At 44.9% G+C, this 26,420-nt stretch overlaps 1 protein-coding gene across 1 annotated transcript in view; it reads left to right on the top strand.

The window, feature by feature from the left end:
• Positions 1-26,420, top strand: part of LOC145417842 (von Willebrand factor A domain-containing protein 5A-like) — a 756,527-nt gene that overhangs the window by 490,731 nt on the left and 239,376 nt on the right. Inside the window, exon 13 of the mRNA XM_080286463.1 lies at positions 6,525-6,535. Coding sequence (XP_080142589.1) covers positions 6,525-6,535 — 11 coding nt within the window. The remainder of the gene's footprint in view (positions 1-6,524; positions 6,536-26,420) is intronic.

The following is a 26,420-nucleotide window of genomic DNA, read 5'->3' as shown; positions in this document are numbered from 1 at the left end:
ACCTTGTGACTGCGGATGGTAGGCACTGGACAAAATGTGTTTGATGCCCAACTCTGTCATTGTCTGCTTAAATAAATTAGATGTAAAATTTACTCCACGGTCTGACTGCAACTCCTTGGGCAGGCCAAAATGAGTAAAGAACAGGATAAGTTGCTTGACTACTGACTTCGCCTGCATGCTTCTGATTGGTATAGCCTCTGGGTATCGCGTTGTAACATCCATTATGGTTAACAAATACTTGTTTCCAGCAGAAGTAGGAGGTAAAGGGCCCACAATATCAATGATTACCCGGGTAAACGGAGGTTCAACTGCAGGAATGGGAGTCAAAGGGGCCACAGGAAGAACTTGATTAGGCTTGCCCACTATCTGACACGTGTGACAGCTCTTGATGTACGCAGCAACTTGTCCCGGCATACTTGGCCACCAAAAATTATATCTTAAGCGCTGCACTGTCTTCCTGTTTCCCAAGTGACCTGCTAAAGGTCCCTCATGTGCTAACTGTATTAACGGCACCCTATACTGCACAGGCACCGCCACCTGCACTAACTCACTCACTCCTCCATCTACCGTGGCGCCAGTGGGCGTCCATCGGCGATGTAAAACATTATCTTTAATCAGGAACTCCTCCTTACCACACTCCATACTTCTTTCTTCCCCTACTCGAGCAAACAAGGGCTTTAATGTTACATCCTCCTGTTGCTTCACCCTCAATTCTGCTGGCCCAACACCCGCCAGCTCTACTGAGGACTGAGATAAGGGACTGGTCGGGACACTGGATTGCGAAGGGCGATCAATCTCAGCGTCACCTCTAGTACACTCGACAGGGGGAGGAATGTCAGACTCCACACTGACATCATCATCACCTCTACCCTCAACAGTGACACTCTGTTCCTCAGGCGCGTTTGACGGTGGTCCTGCATCCCCGCAGTCGACCCCAGCGTCCTGAAATTCTAATTCAGTCGATGGGCTGGGTTCAGTCTCCACACAGACACACTCAGCACCACCTCTAGTGTCCTGAGTGGGAAGTGGGCGGCACCCATGCACGCATTCCCACTCTCCTCACCCACCACAGCAACACTCTGCTCACTAGGTTCCTCCATTGGTGGCCCTGCCTCACCACAGTCGACCCCAAGAACCTGTGACTTCACCAGTTCTTCCTCCCGGGCTGCAACCTGTGCCATAGATCTTGTAATTGCACAGACCGGGAACATGGCTTCCACTTCTGCATCAACTTCAATACCAATTTCTGGGGCGTCAAAACACTTCTCTGCCACAACAACTGGTGGAGGAAGAGATGGAAATACTTTCTCCCCAGCCAGGTCGTTCCCCAGCAGAAAATCAACCCCCTCTAGTGGCATTACATCAGCAACAGCTACTTGAGCTGTAGCCTGAACAATGGGGCAATCGAGTTCCACATGAACATAATCATAGTATTCATCTGAGTTCATGCCTCTACACAGCACATACTTCCCTGAGTTTACAGGCCCTCCAGTCACGTTTCTGCACACAGACTGTTGTGCACAGGTATCACGAGCCACAGTAACTGGATAACTGATCCCATGAATTTTCACTGTGCCGTGACATATAAAAGGTTTACACCAGTCTAGGGACGATTTCTGAGGCAGTTCATCCGGAGGTGGCGTAGCATGTTGGGTAACCTTTTCAGCCTGAGCTGGCAGTGAGCACAGCCGGCTGCACTCCAGCTTTCCACAGACTTCTCCCTCACCGTTACCACTCTCCCAACTCCTCTCGTTCACCTGACTCGAACCTACAATTAGTGCCACTGGTTTGGCATTTTGGGAGGCCTTCCACTTAGGGCAGTTAGGCTTGATGTGCCCACTCTGTTTGCAAAAGTAACAAACTAGCTTCGAACTGGATACAGGGCTCTTTCTCCCTGAATTCTTTTTCTCCTCTGAACTTCCCTTGGACTGATTCACGGGAGATTTATCCCAGGCAGGGCCACTCACAGTCCTCTCCCTGGAATACTGAAAATTAGCGTACTTGACCCCCATACTCCGCAAGGCAAACACCCGGTCATCAGCCCACGTCGCTGCTTCCTTCACGGTCTTGAATCTCTTCTCCCTAATTTTAACACCAATTTCTTTGTCAGCCATGTTGGTAAAATGTTCCATCAAAAGCAGTTCACGCACCTCGTTATACGAAGTGGCGCTCTCACTCAGCAACCACTCGTCTAACCTCTCCTCCAGATACCTAGCGTAGGCCATATAGGTGTCAGCAGGCCTTTTCCGAGCACCACGGAACAACAACCGATAAGCCTCTGGTCTAAGTTCATATGCCTTCAGGATGGCTGTTTTAAATTCATCATAATCATCTACATCCTCAGGGCTCAACCTATTATACACTTCCAAGGCTTTTCCCTTCAGCACATTAGATACCAACCCCACCCAGCGCTGGCTTGGCCACTCAAACTCCCTAGCCTTCTTCTCAAACCTGACAAACCATTCTGTCAACTTCAACTCATCAAATGCTGGCACTAATTTTAGACTCCTTGAGAACCAACTCTCCCTATCCTCTGCACGGCCTGAGGTTTGGGTATCTGAAGTTGGTCTATTAGCAGTCACCTCCAAGCGAGTCTTCTCCAGCTCAAATCGCATTTTTTCACGCTGCATCTCCATCTCCCTCTCTTCTTTCTCTCTGGCACGCTGCATTTCCATCTCCCTCTCTTCTTTTGCACGCTGCATCTCCCTCTCTTCTTTTTCACGCTGCATTTCCCTCTCTTCTTTTGCACGCTGCATTTCCATCTCCATCTTTTTCAACTCCAACTGCAACTGAGCCTCCGGTGACAAGGCTCCAGGGTATATGGGAGTGGAATGAACAACTCCAGGGAAAGCACCAGACATCCCTGGGGGAACTGCTCTAAACTGGCTCGGCGGCATCATAGATGGTAATAGTGGGGTAGCGAAACGAGGCATTTCAGCACCATAGTCAAACTCAGGGCTCACACGGGGAGTACCTTTGCTATGTGCCTCTCGTTGTTCCATATCCACAGGTGACTCAGCACGTACGCGATCTGGTGTAGACACGCGTGACTCCATGGCGACAAATCAATGGCAGTACTAAATAATGAAATACTAATGCTGACTGAGAAACTACACACACATCAACTTCACCTCAAAGCACAGAGAACGCCAAGGTAACGATATCCTAGCAAGAAGAAGGCACTGTTAGGATATCCTGATGCGAGGTCGCCACTGTTACGGTGGCGCCAGCCCGGGGCTATTACAAAAAAGACAACAAGTCAGCCTTAGATGATCGGCCTCCACTGCGTTACAAAAATAACGCAGACCCCGGCACTGACACTCCGCAAACTAGAGAAAAACTGCGCAACGGAAAAGTATTTACTTAAGAACGCAACACTCTGTACTTTGATAATAAAACGGAACAGCCTACCTATAGATCTAGCCTACTATCGCCACTACCGGAAGTAATACCGCCCGAGACAGTATACAGGAACACCTCCCACTTACTTCCGGTGGTGACGACTTTCTACTTAACCCGTGTCCAAGGGGGAACGCAGTTAATAGCTCACGATGGTTCTCACTAGCCTTGAGCAAAGAGATGGGATTAACTATGTAGGGGTTAGGGGTGTGTGTGTGTATGTACGTGTGTTGGGGAACGTTAACAAAGGCAGCGAGAAGACCACGGTGAGCCAAACTGGCCCTCCAAAGACAACACGGTTACAAAAACAAAATAAAATAACTACTTCCCTCAGTCAGCAACAAAAGAATAAAAATAAACTTAAATGAAAACGCCAGCTCGGCATAAAAAATGACTGGGGAGAGAGAGAGTGTGCACACACGCACGATACGGAAGCTAGCTGGGCAGAGACTGGCTCTGATCAAGGCTCGTGCCCGGCCAAGCGCGAACGCATAATCAAATTAATTAATAAGAACTTATATTCGTGCCCCTCTCTCTCTCTACAATAAACTGGTACTTCTAATGCAAGCAAAACATCATTAAATATACTGGTAGCTCACACAAGACAATCAAAATAATCAAATGCATTCTCAGCATGGTATTAAATAAAATTGCCCTCAGTGGCAGGAACGAAAGAAACAAAAGAACTTGTAACACTCGCTAATGTAAACTCCGCGAATGACACGGATACATACTGCATAATCCCCTAGCCCAGCTGTAACGGCTGCACTCGTGGAACGGAAAGGCGGACAGCGTAACAATATATATACAGGTATTTATATATATATATATATATATATATATATATATGTATACAGTATATACATATACTTTTTTTTCTGTCAAGGTGAAGATGCACTTGACATTTTTTTTTTTAATGCAAAAAACAAGGAACCAAAGGCCAGGAGCCCACAAACTGTTCCTTCCAAGAAACAAACAAAAACAATACAAAAGAGAGCCAAATTCAAGATCTTTTTATTTCGAGATGCCTGGACACTACATTTAAAAGACTGGAGATCAAGTAGGAAGTACAGACAGAGGGAGACAATTCTAGAGTTGACCTGTTGGGGATGAATGAATAAACGCAACATTACTTCTGATTATTGAATAAATGCAACATTACTTCATAATCTCTTTACTCGTTTGCATTGTAAATTGTCGTAACATGTATCTGTGGAAGAAACTTAGGTTAGTAAATAAGTTATTCAGACATGTTGCATTCAGCCAGTCATCACTAACCTGTCAAGTGCATCTTCCCCTTGATAAAAGAAACTGAGTATAAGCTGCTTCCCCCCCTCCCCCCCAAAAAAGGGGGCAGCTGAGACGGGACAACACACTCCCAATTTATTCATCGCCCTACCCCCCCCCACCCACAAGGGGAGAGAAGGGACAGATCCTTGCTGCACCACACCCCACGAGGGTCAAGTCCACAGTGCAGTCAGTGACATCCACAGCAGGGCCTGACAGCAGAGCTAGTTTACCCCTGCCACATCATAATGGACCTCTCCCCTTACCCACACTTGACCTCATCAGCTGATCAGACCAAATGTGGGAGAATATCCCCTCAGGGCTGCATCATCATTAATTCATTCACAATTTCTTTCTGGTCATCCCTATCACATGCAGCCACTCTTCCTTTCTACAGACATTCCTCTGGCATCTAACAGTCTTTTCACACTGTCCATCCATCCTATTCATGGTCTTCCTCTCAGCCTTACACCTCTCACATCCAATCCAGTTATCTGTTTCACCAATCGCTCATCATCCATTCTCTCCATATGCCCAAACCATCGCAACACCCTCTGCTGAACTCGATCAGCCATTTCCTGCACAACTCCATTTCTCCTTCGCAGTTCATCATTTCTCACTTGATCCATATGCATCACTGCACACATACTCCTCAGACACCTCAACTCCATTACATTCAAACTTTTCATCTCTGCTACACCCATATTCCATGTTTCAGCCCCATATAATGCAGTCGGTACCACAACACACTCATACAGCTTTCTCTTTACATCCATTCCAAGCAAACAACATCTAAACGCTTTTTTCATTCCTCTCAGCACTTTTCTTACTTCGTTCATTGTGAACTTCACTTCTGCATCTATTCTTCCATCCACAGCAACATGTCACTCTAAATACTTAAAACACTCTACCTCCTCAAGTAACTCACCATTCAAAACTAAATTTTTCCTCTTACCATCTGCCAACCTCGCACACATCATCACTTCACTCCTGTTCTCACTTACTCTCAGTTTCCTCCTGTCACACACCCTTCCAAACTACTCTGCCAACTGTCTCAGTCTCTCCTCGGAATCAGCCACCAGTACAGTATCATCTGCAAACAGCAGCTGATTCAGATTCCACTCTCTACCATCTTCATTTGCCAGACTCAAACCTCCACCCAACACTCTTGCATTCACCTTCGTCACAACACCATCCATATAAATACAGTGGGCTCGCACAGTGCGCGTCACCGCAGTGCGCGATTCGCCTTATGCACGAGTGACCAAAAATCATAACCAAAAACCCTTTAATGCGCGAGTTTACCTCACAGAAAGCGAGGCAGAGGCAAGGAGTGGCTCAAAAATGCCATTTTCTACTAGTGCGCGACCACCCCTCACAGAGCGCGTCACGTGTTGTCATGTTGATGCGCAGAAATTCCCGGGCATTCTACTGCGCAGCTTGGGGTACAAGGGAGCGGGCACGCCATAACAGTCCCGGCTCGTGCACTGTGCGGATCCGCTCTCTACAGCTAACCTGTCGTGTACAACATGTGATGTTTTTTGTGCTGCCTGTACTTTGCTGCACCATGGCTCCAACCCCAAGAGTAAAGAAACTTCTGACGCACGCCGCCAAGTTAAAGATAATTAAGATGAAGGAGGAGGGTCAAGGAAACACGGCTACTGGGAGAACCCTGGGACTGGCTGAATCTACAGTGAGAACCGTGTGGAAGAACCGTGAAGCCATAAAGGCTGTAGTGAAGACATATGGTGCCTCTGACCTAGACGGCCATTCGTGGGTCGGAAATCGTGCTATGATATTAATGGAGCGCTATCTTGCCACCTTCATAATGCAGAAAGAAAAGGAAGGTGTTCCACTCAATGGAAGATTTATTCGGAACCAAGCCCAGCTCTTTTACAAGGCTGCATCTCGAAGGTTAAAAGTGGAAAAACCGTTCAGGGCATCGGTTGGATGGCTGGACCATTTTCTCAAGCGCAAGGAACTCCGCTACGTGAAATTGTCTGGTGAACGTGCCTCTGCTGATGAGCTGGCCGCGAGAGACTATCCTGCAATATTTAAAACGATTATTCAAGAGGGACAGTACACCAAGGACCAGATTTACAACATCGATGAAACGTCCTTATATTACAAGGCCATGCCAAAATCAACTCACATTGCTAAAAGACAGAAACAAGCCCATGGTCGCAAGCTCCAGAAGTGTAAGATGACGGTAATGTTCGCTGTAAACCTGTCTGGGAGCCACAAGATGAGGCCAGTTGTTGTACATACAGCTTCACATCCAAGGTGCTACAAAATCCTCACGAACATGGATGCAAGTGGCGTGTATTGGTATAAGTCCGTAAATGGTTGGATGACCGGGAACATTATGGCAGACTGGTTAACGAGACGGTGTGTCCCTGATGCGAGAGCCAAGTGTCGGGAACTGGGCATTCCATTTAAGATGCTCCTTGTGCTTGATAATGCACCAAGTCACCCTCCTTACCTGGGAGATCTTCACAAGGATTGTCGTGTTGTGTTTCTGCCGCCCTGCACAACGTCACTAATGCAGCCACTCGATCAAGAACTAATCGCCACTGTGAAGCACTTCTACCATAAGCAAATGTACGACTACCTACGCAGGAAGACCGACACACAAGAGGAGCTTCATGCCCTACAAGAAGATCACGACGAAGACCTTGATGATGCATCTGCTCCCGTTCCATCTCCACCAGCACCTCTATCCCGACCTACCACAGATGCCATGACTGTTGAGGCATTTTGGCGTAACTTTACGGTGAAGGACGCAGTTGAATTTCTCCTTCAACCCTGGCACCAGATTATACCTGCAACGGTGAACCATCCGTGGCGAATGCTCGTGCCTCACCTGTGCATCACCCAGGAGACGGCCATTCAACCACTGGCCGATGCTGAGGCAGCAACATTGACAGCAGCACAAGCTGTACCAGGTTTCGCGGACGTTACATTGGCGGACATACAAGAAGTGCACACTGCTACTGAGGAACAGCCTCCCGAGGAAGTGTTGCAACGGATAGATGAGGCTGATGCAGAGCCCGACGTCAGACAGAGTCAAGTTGAGCAGCCTAGTGTGATGGAAGGCAGGACTGAGCTGTGTATGTCAAACATTAGCAAGATCCTTGCTGCCGTGGATAAGCTCAAGGAAGAGGTGAAGGCACAGGAAGTGAGCAGCCTAAGAATGGAGGAACTTCTGGTTGGTATCGACAAACTCTTCCGTTTCTACACAGACAGGCACAGGGAAGAAATAAACAGGAGAAGACAGACGCTCATAACAATCTACACACAGCGGGCTCAAGCTGGTGAAATAGCGGAACCATCGACATCGTCTGCTCCTGATCCTGTTGAGGATGAAGAGGATGCAATGTCAAAAGTGTCAGCATTCGACTTTGAAGGGTTTATGGCCGAAGTGAGTGACTTGGATGCTCCTGGGGAAGGTGATCAAGAGGAGTCTGTGGAGGGAAGTGTTGGTGCGGTGGGGAGTGCGGCGCTGTAAGTGTTGCCGTGCCTCGGAACCCCTGTTATTTAAGGTCATCAGGCCTGTTGTCTACTGTTGTTAAGGTGACTACCCATATTTTTGTTATTGTACCTATAGCTTTAGTACAATGTCTGAAACATATGACCTTTATTATGTCTTTAAGGGCCAAAAAATGTCCAGGTATGAGGGGGTACCACCCATATGTAATAAATCCCATAAGATTATGTATTCCTAGTACGCGAATTCCCAGTGCGCGAGCGCATGCACCACCCAATCTCTCGCGTACTATGTGAGCCCACTGTATTAAACAACCAAGGCAACATTACACAGTCCAGCCACAGCTCCACTTTCACGGGAAACCATTCATCACGGTATTTCCCACTCTTACACGTGTCTGCTATTTACGTAAAAACTTTTCACTCCTTTCAGGAACCTACAATCATTCTTACAATCTTAAAACAGTCCACAAAGCCTCCTTATCAGTTCTATCATATGCTTTCTCTAAATCCATGAACTCCCAAAACACATCCTTACCCTTTGCTAAATGCTTTTCACACACCTGTCTCACATAAACACCTGATCCATTCATCCCCTCCCTCTCCTAAAGCCACACTGCTCATCACCAGTCACAGTCTCTCTACCTGTCATACTCTCTTATTTAACACTCTACCATACACATACCTACAACACTCAACAGACTTATACCCCTAAAGCTAGTATATTCATACTTATCACCTTTACCCTTATACAGTGGAACCACGCAAGCACTTGCCCAGTCAATTGGCACCATACCTCTCACAAAACAGACATTCAGCAATCTTACCAACCACTCAACACTGGTCATCCCACCACCTTTCAGGCATTCCACTGCACACCCATCCATACCTGCAGCTTTCCCTGTTTTCATCTCCTTTACCTCCTTCTGCACTTCCTCCATTGTGATCAAAGAACTATTCACCTCTTCCAACACATTTATTTCTTGCACCCTTCCATCTGCCACAATCTCAGCTTCCATTTCCTCCTCTACTTTTAACATCCTTTCAAAATACTCTCCCCATCTCATCTCAGTTAATATCCTTCCATCCTCTGCTTTTACTCTCTCTTCCTTCCCAGACTCTCTCTCTCACACCCTTTTCACCTCCTTCCAAAACATTTTCTTATTTTGTTGAAAATTCTCAGTCAACCGCCTACCCTTCCTCCCATCGGCTGCCACTTTAGTATCATGCACAGCTCTTCTTGCCCTATTCCTCTTTTTCTTATACTTCTCATATGACATCTCATCCTTTCTCTGCAGCCACACTTCATATGCACATCTCTTCTTAGCCACAGCCATTCTTACTTCCTCACATCACCATTCACTTCCCTTCCTTACACCAACACCCACTCGTCTCACACCACACACCTCTTCTGCATGCCCCATCACAGCACTCTTAAACAACTGCCACTCCTCCACCACCTTGCCATTTTCCTGATCCTTCACTGCGTTCCACTCATCTTTGAACTTCTCCTGATACTCTATCATTTTCTCTCTCTTATCCAACTCACTCAGTTTCAAAACCTCCCTGCCACACCTAACTCTTCTGGCTCTCACCCATCTCTTACCCACTCTCAACTTTCCCTTCCAGGTTGTGGTCAGACATACCTCCACCCTCCCTTCTCAAAACTCTCACATCCAACAATCGTCCTCTTACGTTCCTGGACACAACCACATAGTCCATCAATGCTCTATCAACACAACCACATAGTCCATCAATGCTCTGTCAACAACCCTTCCACCTACCTGTCTCACCATGTATACTTATAAATATCTTTCTTCTCAAACAAGGTATTTCCAATCACCATCTCTCGCTCAACACACATCCCTGTCATTCATTCTCTGTTTTCATTTCCTCCAGGCACACCATGCTTTTTTTTTTTTTTTTTTTTTTTAACAACAGAACGGAGGAAGGAAAAAAATGGGGAAAAAAAAAATAATCCATACACCAGATTACTGGTGTCCTCTATTCATAAAATATCTGTAACAGTTAGACTTGAACAGTTGTGGGTTGAAATTTGGAGGAAAGCTACTCTGAGGAAGCGAGTTCCAGAGAGATGCAGTTCGGGAAATGAAAGAATTCTGATAGGCAGAAGTTCTGCAATATGGTTGAGTGACATTCCAGTCATGAGCGCTACCAGATGCCCGTGTAGCACGAGAGAAGGCATGGAGAGGTGGCACCATGGACGCAACTTCGTCTGAGCATTTGCCAAAAAAATATCTGTAAAATAATGCAAGGGAGGCAACATTCCTTCTTACTTGCAGGGGAGGTAGTTTATATGTAATGGCAGGGTTGTTAATGATTCTAACAGCTTTATTCTGAATTTTGTCTAGTTGTCTTAATGCAACCTCTCCACAACCATTCCACAAGGGTGAGCAATATTCAAGCTGAGAGTGCACATGACTCTTATAAATTATAGCTAACTGCTCATCGGCGAAGAAGTTACGGACTCTGTACAATAATCCAAGTTTCTTTGAGGCGGTTTTAGCAAGTGATATGACATGAGAGGTCCAGCTGAGGGCACTGTTAAGTGAGACACCAAGAATTTCAATACTTTTGGAGATGGGAATATTAGTAGCACTGAAGGTAATGTACGAATCTGGCAATATCTGTCTATTAGTAAACTGTATATATTTAGTTTTACTAGCATTAAAAGAGACAAGGTTGTTTTGTCCCCATTCACTGATTGTAGCTAGATCTTGATTTATGGAGATGGCTGTACTGAGTTGAGAGGTAGAGATATTAGACTTTGTAAATGGATGTCTGAGTGTGAATGAACTATGTAGTGTTGAGTCATCTGCATATGAGTGAACAGGATTGTGAGTGACAGATAAGAGATCATTAATATGAACCAGAAATAGGGTTGGCGCCAGAACTGATCCCTGCGGCACGCCGGCGTTAATTGAGTGGAAATTCGAATATACATCATCTACTTTTACTCTTATTTTCCTGTCACTAAGATAAGAAGAAATCAATGGAACAAAAGACGTTAGTCCATAGCAAGGGAGTTTGGACAGCAGGGAACGGTGCCATACTCTGTCGAAAGCTTTAGAGATATCAAGAGCTACTGCATGAGTTTCTCCAAAAAGATCAATTGATTGATGGATGGTATGAGTTAAGAGATTGAGTATGTCAATCGTGGATCTTTCGTGGCGAAAACCGTATTGTCTATCACTAATTAAGTTGTTGGATTCAAGATGTTTAACAATATGCTTATTAACTAAAGTTTCAAATACCTTACCAAGAGAAGATGTGACAGCTATTGGTCTGTAATTGGAGGGGCCAGACGAACTTCCTTTCTTCGGAACTGGGTGGATATTGGCTTCTTTCCATGAATTTGGGAATAAAGAAGTACGTATGCATAGTCTGAATAATTTGGCTAGGACAGAGGCAAGTTCAGGGGAACACTTTTTCAAAACAATTGGCGGAATTCCATCTGGGCCTGGAGCTTTGTTGGTAGGTAAATTGTCTAGGATGGATTTTACGAATCTTGTCTGTATTTTAAGTGGGGCAATTTCGGGAGAATCAAGTTCCAGTACTGAGACATTCTGGCTGGTATCATCTATGGTAGAGTTTCTTGCAAAGGTACTAGCAAAGATATCTGCTTTCCTATGTGGGTCATTTGTAATATTGCCATCTGAAGATTTTAGTGGGGGAGTGGAAGATGACTTGTTAAAGTTATTATTGAAAGAATTAAGAGTTGACCAGAATATTCTATTGTCATTAGGGTTGTTAAGTAGTTTTGATGCTTGCTTCTGAAGAAAGTTTGATTTAGATAGATTTAATACAGCTTTTGCATGATTTCTAGCAATTTTAAATTGGGAGAGTGATTCAGATGTTTTTGAGTTTAAGTAAGAGTTATATGCTAATGACTTTTGGGCTGTTGCTCTAGCACAATTGCCATCAAACCATTTTGGAGAGTTTGATCTTTTAGTGAACTGTTGACTTGGTATGAATAAATCCATACCAGCTAGTATTAAGTCGCAAATGTGGGACTGGGTAGAATTGGGATCACTAGAGAAGAAAGACTGCCATGGAACATCAGCAAGATAATTTCTAAATCCATCCCAGTCTGCCCTGTCAAAGTGCCATCGGGTCACCCTGACAGGTTCGGAATGGGGAGGTGTAGGAGGGTTAACTAATGAGGCTTTGATGAGATTGTGGTCAGAGGATCCAAGTGGTGACAGTACCTCTATCCTGTATTGATCTGGATTATTTGTCAAGAGTAAATCCAAGAGATGGGCATTATGGTCAGGATTATCAGGTATTCTGGTTGGTTGCTTTACCAACTGGGTGAGATTAAACGATTCCGCAAACAGCTCGCATTCTAGACCAGCGTCGTCAGTCCGGGCAGAATGCAATAACCATTCAACATTGTGTATGTTAAAATCACCCAAAATGGTAATTTCATTGCCAAGGGCAAGGTCAAGGTTACTCAACTGAGTGGATATGGAATCAAATACACTGGGTTCCGAAGAAGCATTGGGGGAACGATAAACTACACAGATATATTTGGTAATGTTCTGGCAATTTAATTTATATAATGAGTAATCAAAACTGGATGAAGTGAAGTTTAAAATAGTATCAACTGCATATTGGGATTTGATATAACAACAGGTGCCGCCCTTGTTTCGAAAGTTTGTAAGGAGATGGTAACCGGAAAACAAAATGGAGATATATCGGTAGAGGGTGAGATTTGTGGTTCTGTGAGGAAAAGGGCCAAAGGGGATATGGACTGAAGGAAAAAATGAACTGAGTTTAAATTTGTGGTAAGGCCGCAGATGTTGGTAAAGAATAAGGCCGCACCGTCACCTCTTCGCCGACGAGCATTCCCGGAAATAGCAACAGTTGCTGCCGGCACAGTCGCTTGATGGCGACCGGGAGGACCCTGTGCCTCCAGCCCTACCCTGCCGGTGGTGGCAATCCGAGGTACCAACTACACCTTCAACTGCTACAGTTCCCACTCTAGCATTCAGAACTCCCATCATTACCACATTCACATTCTTTCCTAAACTCTGGAGACACTCATCAACATCATACCAGAAAGACTTCCTTTCTTTTGCCTCTCTTTCACTACCAGGCCCTTATGCTTTCACAAATACCCACAACTCACGTTCAAATCTTGCTTTCATTCACATCAGTCTCGATGACACCTCCTTCCTTTCAATCACGCACTGCTGAACATCTGGGCTCATTAACCCCTACACCGCGGGCATGTTTACCAATGTTTTGCGTGTGCCGCGGGGTTATTCGGGCTCCGACAGACTCTCAAAAAATATTTGCCAAAAATCAGTTATTAGTCCTAGAATATTAAAATTACAAAAGCTTATGGCACATACCTTCAGCTTTCTCCTGGAATGTTTGTTGAGCCTTCGTCCGTTACTGTAGGACTTGTGGAGACCTCTGAAGTTGGGTAACGAAGTCTCCACTTTACACTTCCCGACAACCCGTAATATGATTACCACAGCCAGATATTAACACTATAAACACTACTCTATGATTTTCAAGTAGTTTGGGATCCATACTCAAAAAAAAAAAAAACTGTGAAAGCAATGAAAATTACGAGCGCGTCTGACCGTTGCACTTGCGCTAGTTCGCTCTTGGTACTCTGTCATTTATTATTCATAAAACCCCTCACACTTTATATTTCTATTACTATATAACACTTATATATATCTACAGTCTTTATCCATAAGTTTCCTTCAGTAGTATTAGTTTATTGTCCTGTAGGGATTCAATTTCTTTCAGGAAAATACGTAGCATTCACTTTCTCGTCCTGTATACTAGCATTGAGAGTGAATGTCACTTTCAATTTCACTCTCATAACTCATAGTATTCAGACATGCTAGAGTGAAACTTTCACTTTCATTACTCCTAGGGTATATACTCGTATTCTTATAATACTACTCATTTACATTTCTATTTACGTTCTCTAGTTCATTTACGTTATTTACATTTCTATTTTATTTACACTGTGTTATGCACTGTCACTTGAAGTAACTTATAAAACTATTTTCCACTGTTCACATATATTTACATTCATTACTTTCACTTGCTGTTTACACATTATTTACACATTATTTACAATTCCACTTGCACTGTTTTACTCAATAGAAAGATCGTAGTCACTCTTTTATCAATTGTCAGCCCTTTACCTCTTTCCACACGAGGTTTAGTAGGGGGTAAAGGTCACAAGGCCCTTTGCATGGGGGTGAAAACGCCCTGAAGCTAGCAAGAGCGAACAGACGTACCACCACACTGGAAGATGAGAGTGACCTGATAAGGGTAGGCTGGGGTGGTGGCCTACCTAGGGAAATCAGTACTGCCAACGTTTAGCCACTTGACACAGCTATTTATAGCAGTGAAATGATTGGCAGGAAATCTAGACAATACATTATAAATTAGGTAGTTCCAGGTGAATGTAAATATCACTTAGACTTCTCCCTTCCCTCCTTATATGTATATTTATTATGAAAATAGATTATACGGCATATTTCAAGGGGAAATAAACAGCAAAACTTAGCGAACGAGTGCACATGAGGTGTTGTCAGGTGATAATTAGCCAATTCCAGGTGTATGGCACTCTCACTTACCTTATTTCTTTCTTGTATATATTATTTCGTATAAGAATAGGGCATAGGGCTTATTTCAATGGATGAAATCAGTGAAAAATTCCAGGGAAGATTTACTTAGCGTAGCACGGCCAGGCAGGTGAGAGGATAGGGTAATGGAGGGGGGGTTGGGAGGGGAGTCAATAACGGGGAGAAAGGGCTAAATTGTCAACAATGGATGGGAGTACAGATGAGATTAGGAGTGCTGACTAGTGTTGGACATTGGCAGTACTGATAGATGATACAAGCCCCCACTTGGAAGCCCGGGTGAAGTCAAAATAACACAGAATCACAAAAGCGACGCCCCGCGGTATGATCCCTTGCTCCCAAGCGTCACGAAAGTGACGCCCCGCGGTTAAGGGGTTAACAAGGCCAAACCTTGTCTCGCCCTTCCTCTGTCAACACCTGACATCCTTCTAGTCACACTTCCAAACTTATACTCACCTTTCCCTTTCATCTTTGGTTCACTTGAAGCTGACACATCCAACTTGACTCTGTTCTCACAAACAGTCTTCCAATCTCCTCCCTTTTAGCCTCAGTCGTACTACAGTACATCCATGCACATTCATAGACTCAATCTTCAGGGTATGGGAATAACTCAATCCCCCTTCCCCTTCTGTTCCCTTTCTCATTGTAGGAACTAAAAAAACCAAGGAGGGGATCCCTAGTCCCCTCACTCTGCCCCTTTTAGTTACCTTTTATGACACGAAGGAAATACGGTGGCAGAATTCTTACTAACACGGTCTGTCTGCAAAGTGGTAATACCGCCCCATAGTGCTGCCAGATTGTGTCCCCCCTGCCAATGGGGAGATATATATATACAGTATATATATTATATATCTATCTATCTATCTATCTATAGCCTGACGCCCTAATCCCGCAAAGGGTGGCCGCAGACAAAACGCCTCCAAGTCACTCTGTCACCCACCATTTGACTCCCCTCCCCCCAACTCACCCCCCCTCCCTCATATACCTCTCAACTCCATCCCTCCACCTCATCCTCGGTCTACCTCTCCCTCTCCCTCCCTCCACCTCACCTACATACACCCTCTTAGTCAGTCTTTCATTCTCCATTCTCTCCACATGTCCAAACCACCTCAGTGTATTTCTCCTAATCTTTTCAACCACATCCACATCTACCCCACAACGTTCCTTCACTTCTTCATTCGTCAACCTGTCCCTCCACGTCACTCCACATGCTCCTCTCAAGTAACTCATTTCCACTGCTCTCACTCTTGACTTGTTCCCCTCTTGCAAGGTCCACGCCTCGCTTCCATACGTCAGGGTAGGGACCACAATACCATCATGCAGTGACTTCTTAACTTCCATACTCACCTCCCTATTTCTCATCACTGCTTTCAGTGTACCAACAACCTTTCTTCCCTGCTGTACCCTTTCACGTACTTCATCCCCCAAAGTTCCATCCTTACTCATCACACTACCCAAGTACTTGAATGCACTCACATTCTCCATATCCTCACCATCCAATCTCACTGCACACTCTGTGACTTCATTCCTCTCAAACACCATAACTTTACTTTTGTTTACATTAACTTTCAGCTTCCTCCTCCTACACACTGTCCCAAATTCATTCACCAAACCTTGCAACTCCCATTCATCTTCACTCATATATATACTGTATATTTGTACTGTATATATATGACCCATAGGTATATGTGGTGAGTGATGAGAAGGGTGGGTGGTGAACTGAATGAAAGGAAGGCAGTGATAGATTATCTGTGTGTGGATGAAAGGATGAGAAAGTGTGTAATGGATACAAGAGCATATAGAGATTGGGGGAGTGGACTTTCTGACCACCACTTGGTGGTGGTGGTGAGAATCGAGGTCCAAGTGGTGGTGGTGGTGAGAATCAAGGTCCAAGTGGTGGTGGTGATGAGAATCAAGGTCCAAGTGAAATGGAGAAATAGAAGAAGGGAAGGACAGTAGGAAGTAGTATGTGCAAGGAGGGTGGAAAGGTTACACGAGGATGACAAAAAGGCAGAATGTAAGAGAGAAGTGGAGGAACGATTGAGTAAATATGGATTGGAGCAGATGGGGGACGTGGAAGGTGTGTGCAAGATCACAGAAGAAATTTGTGTGGCATGTGAGGTGGTGTGTGGGGTGAAAAGATGGCAAAAGGGGGTGCAAGGAACAGTATGGTGGGATGAAGAGGTGAGGCAGGCTGTGACACAAAAGAGGAAATCATATAGTGAGTGGATGAGAAACAGGGGCGTGAAAGAAGTGGAAAGATGGAAGAGAGACTTTAATGTAAAGAGGAAGAGAGAGGTGAAAAGATTAGTAAGAGAGAGTGTGAAGAGAGTGGATCAGAAATTTGGAAGGAATTTGAGTGTAATGTGGAGGGAATGTAAGAAAATGTTAAGAAAAAGGTAAAGAGTTAGAAAGGGTGGGAAAGGAGTTAGTCGGGGAGTGAAAGATAAAAATGGTAGATTACTAGTGGAGAAGGGAGAAAAAGTGAGCAGATGGAGAGAAAACTTTAAGATATTGTTGAACATAGAGAATGAAAGTAATCCATCCATCCATCATCCAATCCTACATTGCCCCATGAGGAGCGTAGGAGCCCAGGGCTAGGCAGTTGGCCCGACATTTAAGATGAGAGCGACCGACCAGCCTCATTCATCTTTGAGTGGCAATACAAGAGCAATCAACCCCAACCACCCCATGGATATAAACCTTCACTGGCTCAGTCAAATTGGAGTGCAATGATTATCCACTAAACCACCAGGTGCCAAAATTTGGTTATACGGTTACCACCCAGCGTAGTAAAAGGTTTCCTAGTGTACAGGAAACCATTTAGCTTGTCACTCACTGTAGAGTCACCCACAGGCAGAAGGAAGAGGAAAGAATGAAGGAAAGAAAGACGGAAGAGGGAGTGTAAAGTCATCCGTAAGCAGAAGGAAAAGGAAAGAATGAAGGAAAGAAAGACAGAAGAGGATGGAAGGAAAGAAGGATGGAGGAGAGGAAAGGGCAGACACCCGACTGCAGCACTACATCAAGTGAGTGGATGGTGAGCGCCATGAAAGTAATACGAGTACAATATTATTGGCTGGGGAATGGCTGGAAGATGGAGGGATCTGAGAAGAGAGGAAGAAATCAGTAGGATGGAAGTTGTGGAGGCAATGAAGAAAGTCAAAATAGGGCAAGTCCAAGGAATTGATAGAGTGTGTGGTGAAATGCTGAAGCATGGGGGAGAGGGAGTAGTAGAATGGATGTGGAAGATGTGGAGATTGGCCTGGGAGGAAGGTAGAGTCCCAGAGGATTGGAATCAAGTATAATTGAGGCCCTGCATGCCACAAGGGGCTAAATGCCATACCAGCTGGAACCTGTTCTCCTCCATTATCTGCTCCCTCAAACACTACCCTATGACTGCACAAAGTTGCTTTGCTCACATCAGACTTTCACCTTTACTGCACTAATAAGAAATAAGCAAGGTGACTTTGTGCGGTCATAGGGTAGTGTTTGAGAGAGCAGATAGTGGAGAAGAACAGGTTTCAGCTGGTATGGCACTTTGCCCGTTGTGGAATGTAGGGCCTCAATTATTCCTCTGTACAAAGGAAAAGGGAGAAAAGAAGTGTTTGGCAATCATAGGGGCATTTGTCTTCTTAATGTAATAGGAAAAGTATATGGTGGGATACATATTGACAGAGTTAGGGAAATAACAGGTGAATTACTTGGAGAAGAACACGGAGGTTTTAGAAAGGGAAAAGGTTGTGTAGCTTAGATATTCATTCTTAGATGTTTAGTGGATAAGTTTCTAGAGAAAGGAAAGAAGATGTATGCGGCCTTCATGGATTTGAAGAAAGCATATGACAGGGTGGACAGACAATGATTGTGGAAAGTGTTAAGAATACATGGAGTAGATGGGAAGTTGTTGAAGGCCGTGAAGAGTATGTGTGATGGTGCTAAGGCTGCAGTGTGTATGGATAGTGAACTGAGTGAATTTGTGTTTTTGAAGGTTGGATTGAGACAGGGATGTGTCGTGTCTTCATGGTTGTTCAATCTGTATATGGATGGGGTTATAAAAGAGGTACAAGGTAGGGCAGTGGATGTTGGAGTGGCCCTAATGAGAGAGGGCAGTGTTTGTATACTCCCTGTACTATTGTTTGCAGATGATACTGTGTTGTTAAGTGAAGATGAAGGGGAGCTGCAAGGCATTGTGGATGAGTTTGTGAGAGTGTTTAAGAAACAGAATCTAAAGGTGAATGTAGGGAAAAGTAAAATATTGGTCTTTGAGAGAAGTGAGTTAGTGAATGTACAGTAAGGTTTGATGAGGAGGAATTGGAAAATATGAGTGCGTTTAAGTACTTTGGTTGTGTGATGAGTAAGGATGGAAGTTTAGAGGGTGAAGTGCTTGAAAGGGTACAACAAGGAATAAAGGTTGCTGGTTCCTTGAAAGCTGTGATAAGAAACAGAGAAGTAAGCATGGAATTGAAAAAGTTACTGTAGTACGTGACAGTATTGTTATAAAAACTCTAATGTATGGAAGTGAAGCTTGGACCTTGCAGAAGGGGCAGTCAAGAGTGAGAGCAGTGGAAATGAGTTATTTGAGAGGAACCTGTGGAGTCACATGGAGAGACAGACTGACAAATGACGATGTGAGGGAGCATTGTGGAGTGCATGTGGATGTGATAGGAAGCATTAGGAGAAATACTCAGAGGTAGTTTGGCCATGTGGAGAGGATGGAGAGTGAGAGACTGATGAGGAGAGTGTATGTGAGTGAGGTAGAAGGGGGCGGGAGGAAGGGGGAGGCCAAGGATGAGATGGAGGGATGGAGTGGACAGGTATATGAGAGACGGGGATGTGAGCTGGGAGCAGGGCAGTGAAATGGCAGGGAACAGGGCGAGATGGAGGCGATTTGTTTGTGGCCACCCCTTATGGAATTAAGGCGTCTGGCAATATGTGTATATATATATATATATATATATATATGTATACATTGTGTGTGTGTGTGTACTGTATATATGTACAGTCAAGTTGCCTATGGCGTGTGCTTCTGTGGCACGGTTTTCTGTGACACGGCAAGGTGCCAGATCCCCCAAAATGAACCACACACATAAAATACCTATGGCTCGGGCATGGTAAGGTTTGAAACGCACGGGCAAATTCCCCTGGCATTTGGCGGGCTCCCATTGTAAACAAAAAGATGGTGACCACATCAGCTCCAACTGTGGACTTTTTTCTCTCTTATGAGGAGGTTGAACTTCACCAAATTCATTGTGTTAAGTAACGAAACATTATAGATTCTTTCGGTATTGTGACTAGTTTGTAGGTTTGTTCGTAAAACCGCCATGAACAGGTTAGTGACGAAGCACCTATCTCTGAGTATAGTGCGTCCCATCATCATCATCACATATATAAGAATGATTATTAATATATTGATGTGAGTTTTGTTGACACTTGAGCATACAAACTTTATCAAATGAACTTCTTCAATCAGTGCTCGACCAGGCAGCATCCGCCATCTTTAACCCGCTGCGTCCCAGCAAATTTTTCACCAGTTACCCCCCCCAGTCCTGGCAGATTTTTTATTTTTTATTTTTTGGTTAAAACCTCCAGTTTTTATGAGAAACATTGAAATTTCAGAGAGAAAGTGCTCAGTTGAGTTAGAAATATGGTAGAAGTAAGAGTACCTTTACCTTGTTACCATGTTCTCTCAGGCCAGGCTCGAGAGAAAACGTTTTCTGTGAGAGGAGTAGCTATTTCAAACCATTCATAACTGGTTAGATATTTATTGATTTGGTATGAATTTATATGTAATACAAGAGTATGTTGGTTTTCAGACAATAATGTAGGCGATATAAGCATTGTTCACTCACCAAAAACATCAATACATGGCACCTTCTTTTACGACGTTACCGCCTCATCACTTCTGCTGGCTTCTTCCTCTGGGTTATTTCTTCCTTTGTCCTCCACCTCAGGAATCACTTTCGCCTTGAATTTCGTCATTGGAAAGACCGTGGTGTGACATGTCTTTACTGGCCAGGTCACTGCTAACAGGTGAGTTGCCGAGAAAATGGCGTGCGGGGGGGGGGGTCAGGTGGGGCCAGGCATTATCCCCACCTAGTGTTGGGTAGAGGAAGATCTCCCACATATGCCTACCAAAAATCACCCGTGAAACTTGAAAAATGTGCAAATGACGGACCTCGCAATTGCATAACATATGGATACATTGTCAGATGTCACCGTGACAAAATGTGGTGACGTATCCGTACGTCGTCGGGACGTGGTGGGTTAATGTTTTGGTCAGTCAGCTGATCTGCTTCTACTTGGCCGAGGTTTCTTCGCTTGATCTGCAGTGTGTGGTATTGCCCAAGTAGATACAAGGCCGATCACCCTCCCGTTTCTTTGTGCCTTTTGTTACGTGTAATGTACAGAGGGAGAGGTAGACCGAGGATGAGGTGGAGGGATGGAGTTGAGATGTATATGAGGGAGGGGGGGGGTGAGTTGGGGGGAGGGTAGTCAAATGGTGGGTGACAGAGCGACTTGGAGGCGTTTTGTCTGCGGCCACCCTTTGCGGGATTAGGGCGTCAGGCTATAGATAGATAGATAGATAGGTAGTTACATGTAATACATGCATTGACTGATAGCTTGATTGTGTGCGTGTGTAAAGTGGGGAAAAATGGGGAAAAGTGGGGTGAAAAAGGGGACGTTGGGCGAACGTGCAGAACCAAATACCATTTTTCCCATAGGTTTAGTTATTTCTATGGCATGGGCGTGGTCCAGAACCAATTAGCCGCGCCTTAGGTGACCTGACTGTACAGTATACAGTAAGCTCGCCTACTGCGCGAGCTCAGAGTGCACGAAACGCATTGTGCATGAGTGACCAAAAATGATAACCAAAAAGCTTGATTGTTCAAGGTTACCTTACAAAATGTGAGGTAGGGGCAAGGAGTGGCTCAAAAACGTCATTTTCCATGAGTACGCAACCCCCCCCCCCTCACATACACAACGTGTCCATCATCACGTGTCATGATGTTGATGCACAGAAATTCCCAAGCATTCTACTGCGCGGCTTTGGGTAGGAAGCAGGCAGGCGCATCATTACAGACAAGGCTCATGCACAGTGCGGATACGCTCTCTCAAGCTAACCTGTCGTGTACAACGTGTGGCTTTTTTTTTTAGCTCCATCCTGGGTTGTACCTTCACAACACCATGCCTCCAGGCCCAAGAGTTAAGAAACTTCTTATGCATGCAACCAAATTGGAGATAATCAAGAGATAGGAGGAGGGACAAAGGAACACTGCTATCGGGAAAGCCATGGGACTGGCTGAATCTAAAGTGAGGACTGTATGGAAGAACTGCGATGCCATCAGGGCACTTGTGAAAACGTATGGTGCCTCTGAGCGTGACGGCTGTTCCCGGGTGGGTAATCGTGTGATGATACTTATGGACAGGTATCTTGCCACCTTCATTATGAGGAAAGAGAAGGAAGGTGTACCACTCAATGGCAGATTTATTCGCAACCAAGCCCAGCTTTTTTACAAGGCAACATCTTACCAGTTGGACAAACCTTTCAAGGCATCTGTAGGATGGCTGCACTGTTTTTTGAAATGCAGGGAACTCCGTCACATCAAATTGTCTGGTGAACATACCTCTGCCAACAAGCTGGCTGCGAGAGAGTATCCTGCAGTATTTAGAGCCTTATTGAAGAAGGACAGTACACCAAGGACCAGATCTACAGCATCGACGAAATGTCTTTATACTACAAGGCCATGCCCAAATCGACTTACATCGCAGAGAAACAGAAACAAGCCCCTGGTCGCAAGCTTCAGAAATGTAAGATGATGGTAATGTTCACTGTAAACCTGTCTGGGGGCCACAAGATGAGGCCAGATGTTGTACACACAGCTTCACACCCAAAGTGCCACAAAAACCTCATGAACATGGACACAAGTGGTGTGTACTACACACTGGTACAAGTCTGCTAATGGTTGGATGACTGGGAACATTATGTCAGACTAGCTAACGAAGCACTACGTCCCCGATGCCAGGACCAAGTGTTGGGAACTTGGCATTCCATTCAAGATGCTCCTTGTGCTAGATAATGCACCAAGTCACCCTCCCTTCCTAGAAGATCTGCACAAGGATTGTTGTGTTGTGTTTCTGCCGCCCCAGACAACGTCACTCATGCAGCCACTGGATTAAGAACTTATCGCCACTGTGAAACATTTCTACCACAAGCAAGTGTATGACTACCTAGCAGGAAGACCGACAAACAAGAGCAACTTCATGCCCAAGAAGAAGATCACGACAAAGACATCAATGAGGCACCAGCTCCTGTACCATCTCCGCCAGGAGCTGTATCCTGACCCGCCACAGGTGACATGACTGTTGAGGCATTTGGCGTCGTTTCACAGTGAAGGACGCAGTTGATTTTCTCGTACAAGCCTGGCACCAGATAACACCTGCAATGGTGAACCATGCGTGGCAACTACTCGTGCTTCACTTATGCACGAACCATGAGACGGCCATTCAGCCACTGGCCGAGGCTGAGGCAGCAACACTGACAGCAGCACAAGCTGTACCAGGTTTCGAGGACGTTACGTTGGCGGACATACGGGAAGTGCACGCTGCTATGGAGGAACAGCCTCCCGAGGAAGTGTTGCAACGGATAGAAAAGGCTGACACAGAGCCCGATGCCAGGCATAGTCAAGTTGAGGAGCCTAGTGTGATGGAGGGAAGGACAGAGCTGTGTATGTCGAGAATAAGCAAGATCCTTGCTGCCATGGATGAGCTCAAGGAAGAGGTGAAGGAACAGGAAGTCAGCAGCCTAAGAACGGAGGAGGTTCTCGTTAGTTTCGACAAAGTCTTCCGTTTCTACACAGACAGGCACAGGCAAGAAATAAATAGAAGACAGACACTTATAACAAGTTACACACAGCGGGTTCAAGTAAGTGAAAGTGAGGAACCAGCTACATCGTCTGATCCGTTTCCTGTAGAGGATGAAGAGGATGCAATGTCAGATGTGGCAACATTTGACTTCGAGGGGTTTTCGACCGAAGTGAGTGAGTTAGAGGCTCCTGGGGAAGGTGCTCAGGAGGAGTATGTAAAGGGAAGTGTTGGTGCGGCGGGGGGTGCAGCGGGGGGTGTGGCACTGTAAGTGTTGCCGCGCCTCGGAAGCCCTGTTATTTAAGTCCATCAGGCCTGTTGTCTGCTGTTGTTAAGGTGACTGACCATATTTTTGTGATTGTATCTATATCTGTAGTATATGTCTGAAAAATTTTCCCTTTTTTATGTCTCTAAATTCCAAAAAATGTCAAGGTATGAGGGGGTACCGCCTATATGTTATTCTTCCCATAAGATTATGTATTCTCAGTGAGCGATTTCACACTGCATGAGGACCAGGACCGCCCATTCACTCACACTGTGTGCAAGCTTACTGCATGTCCTGTATATATATATATATATATATATATATATATATATATATATATATATATATATATATATACAGTATATACACCCACCCACTGCAATTTGACTTAGGAGCTACAAATAGAATTGCTATGGAGGAGTTGTCTGTCTTTGGTTTGTGTTTCCACCTCTACCAAGTGAAGTTTGTGGGCAAGAAATAACTGGCAACTCCTTTGGTATTGGCGGGAGATGGTGAAACACTCAGCACGTCAGTGCTAGAAGCGAGAGATGGAGTATGTGTTCCTGTCGCGCCGAGCTTGCACCTCTCTCATTTTTCGTATGCATTACTGTTTGCCCTGTTATATTCCTTCAGGCGAGTTGTCACACCTGGAAAGTACTGCTCAAGGGATGAGAGGTTCCGTATCATTGCATGGAGGCAGGATAATGTCCCTTTCAACACGATTTGTGAACATACTGGATGCGCAAAGTCAAGTGTCATGAAGATTCTTGCTGCAGCTCATGGCCTGCCACCTGATGTCATACCAGAGCACAAGCATGACAGTGGAAAGAAGAGGACGACTTCCAGAGGTACAGATACGCTTCTGAAGAGGGAAGTAATCAAGAATACTCAGCTGACAGCAGCAGAATTGAAGCGAATGCATCCCCAGCTGTTACAAGACATCTCAATTCAAACCATCCAACACCACTTGCAGAAGGAGCTGGGTTTGCCAAGCCACACCGTGGCCAAGAAACCGCTTCTCACTGAGTACATGAAGTAGCGCATTCAGTTTGCCAAGAAGTATGCACACTGGACATCGGATGAGTGAAGAAAAGTTATGTTTTCCGATGAAAGCACATTTCAAGTGTTCCAAGTCCGTTCTGCCAAGGTTCATCGCCCTGCCTCTGGTAGTTGATATGACCCTGCTTACACGGAGCTGACTGTTAAGCACCCATAGTTAGTAATGGTATGGGGGTGTTTCTCTGGTGAAATGGGAAGGGGAGGCATCTGCTTTCTTCCTAAGAACTTGATGATGAATGGTGGCCGGTACATTCAAGTTCTGAAAGATCATTTGTTAAACTTTTTTGCTATTCATGGGTGCAATTTTTTCATGCACGATTCAGCTCCATGTCACAAGTCAAGAAAGGTGACAAAATGGCTTCAGGATAATCAGATTGAGGTCCTTGACTGGCCTGGCAACAGTCTGGATCTAAATCTGATAGAGAACTGCTGGGTGAAGATGAAGAAAATCATGGCAGAGAAAAAGACACCCAATCTTGACAACCTCAAGACTGAACTGACAAATGTTTGGTGCAAAGAAATGTCTTTGGATTACTTTAGAGATCTAAGTGATTCCATGCCAAAAAGCCTCCAATTGGTCCTGAAAAACAAGGGAAACATGATTTCATATTAATGAATGGCATTTCATGAACAAACCTTGTGACATACTATGATTTCTGTGTTTTTTAATACAGTACCTTGTGGGGGGAGGTCCTAAGTCAATTTAAAGTAGCGGTATATACATATATACAGTGGAATCTTGAATTTTAACAGTTTAGAATGCGACAATTCAAATTTCGATGCGTTCTGGAGTGGTCTGCCTACCTCACTTTTTGGTGCAAAATCGCGTACAGTATTTCGATGCTCTTCTCGAGGCTCTCCAAAAATTCAGAGGACAAGTTATGAAGCTGTACAGCACGCAGCTTCATAAGCAGAAACATTCAAAGATCATCACCTTCTTCAGGCCAATTACTAGAGTCTTGCAAGATATAACCATCTAAGAGGGTGAGGAAGAAGATGTCGATACCGCAGATGCCCAGATAATCGAGGATGATTTTGATTTTGAGGGATTCAGGTTGGATACCTCCACAGAGGAAGCTGCTTCAACTGACTAGTCCACCCCTGCCACACACCACCAACACCAGCCAGCCAAGTGATAATATTCCATAACCCAAGGTTAGTACAGTACAATGTGCTGTAACTACTGTAATAACAACTGTGACAAGATTAAGTTGGGAAAGGCCCCAGGAATTGATGAAGTGTGTGGTGAAATGCTTAGGTATGGGTGTGAGATTGTTGTGGAGTGTATATGGAAGTTGTGTAGATTGGCTTGGGAAGAGGGAAGGGTTCCAGAGGACTGAAAATCAGGTATAATTGTTCCTTTATACAAAGGAAAAGGGGAGAGAGAATTATGTGGTAACCATAAGGGTATTTGCCTTCTTAGTGTG

The sequence above is a fragment of the Coenobita brevimanus genome, chromosome 111 (assembly GCF_032717465.1).
Source record: "Coenobita brevimanus isolate Jiangsu-jjx chromosome 111, ASM3271746v2, whole genome shotgun sequence".
Lineage (NCBI taxonomy): Eukaryota > Metazoa > Arthropoda > Malacostraca > Decapoda > Coenobitidae > Coenobita > Coenobita brevimanus.
Note: the sequence above shows the minus strand (reverse complement) of the source record. Positions and strands in the feature narration are given on the sequence as shown.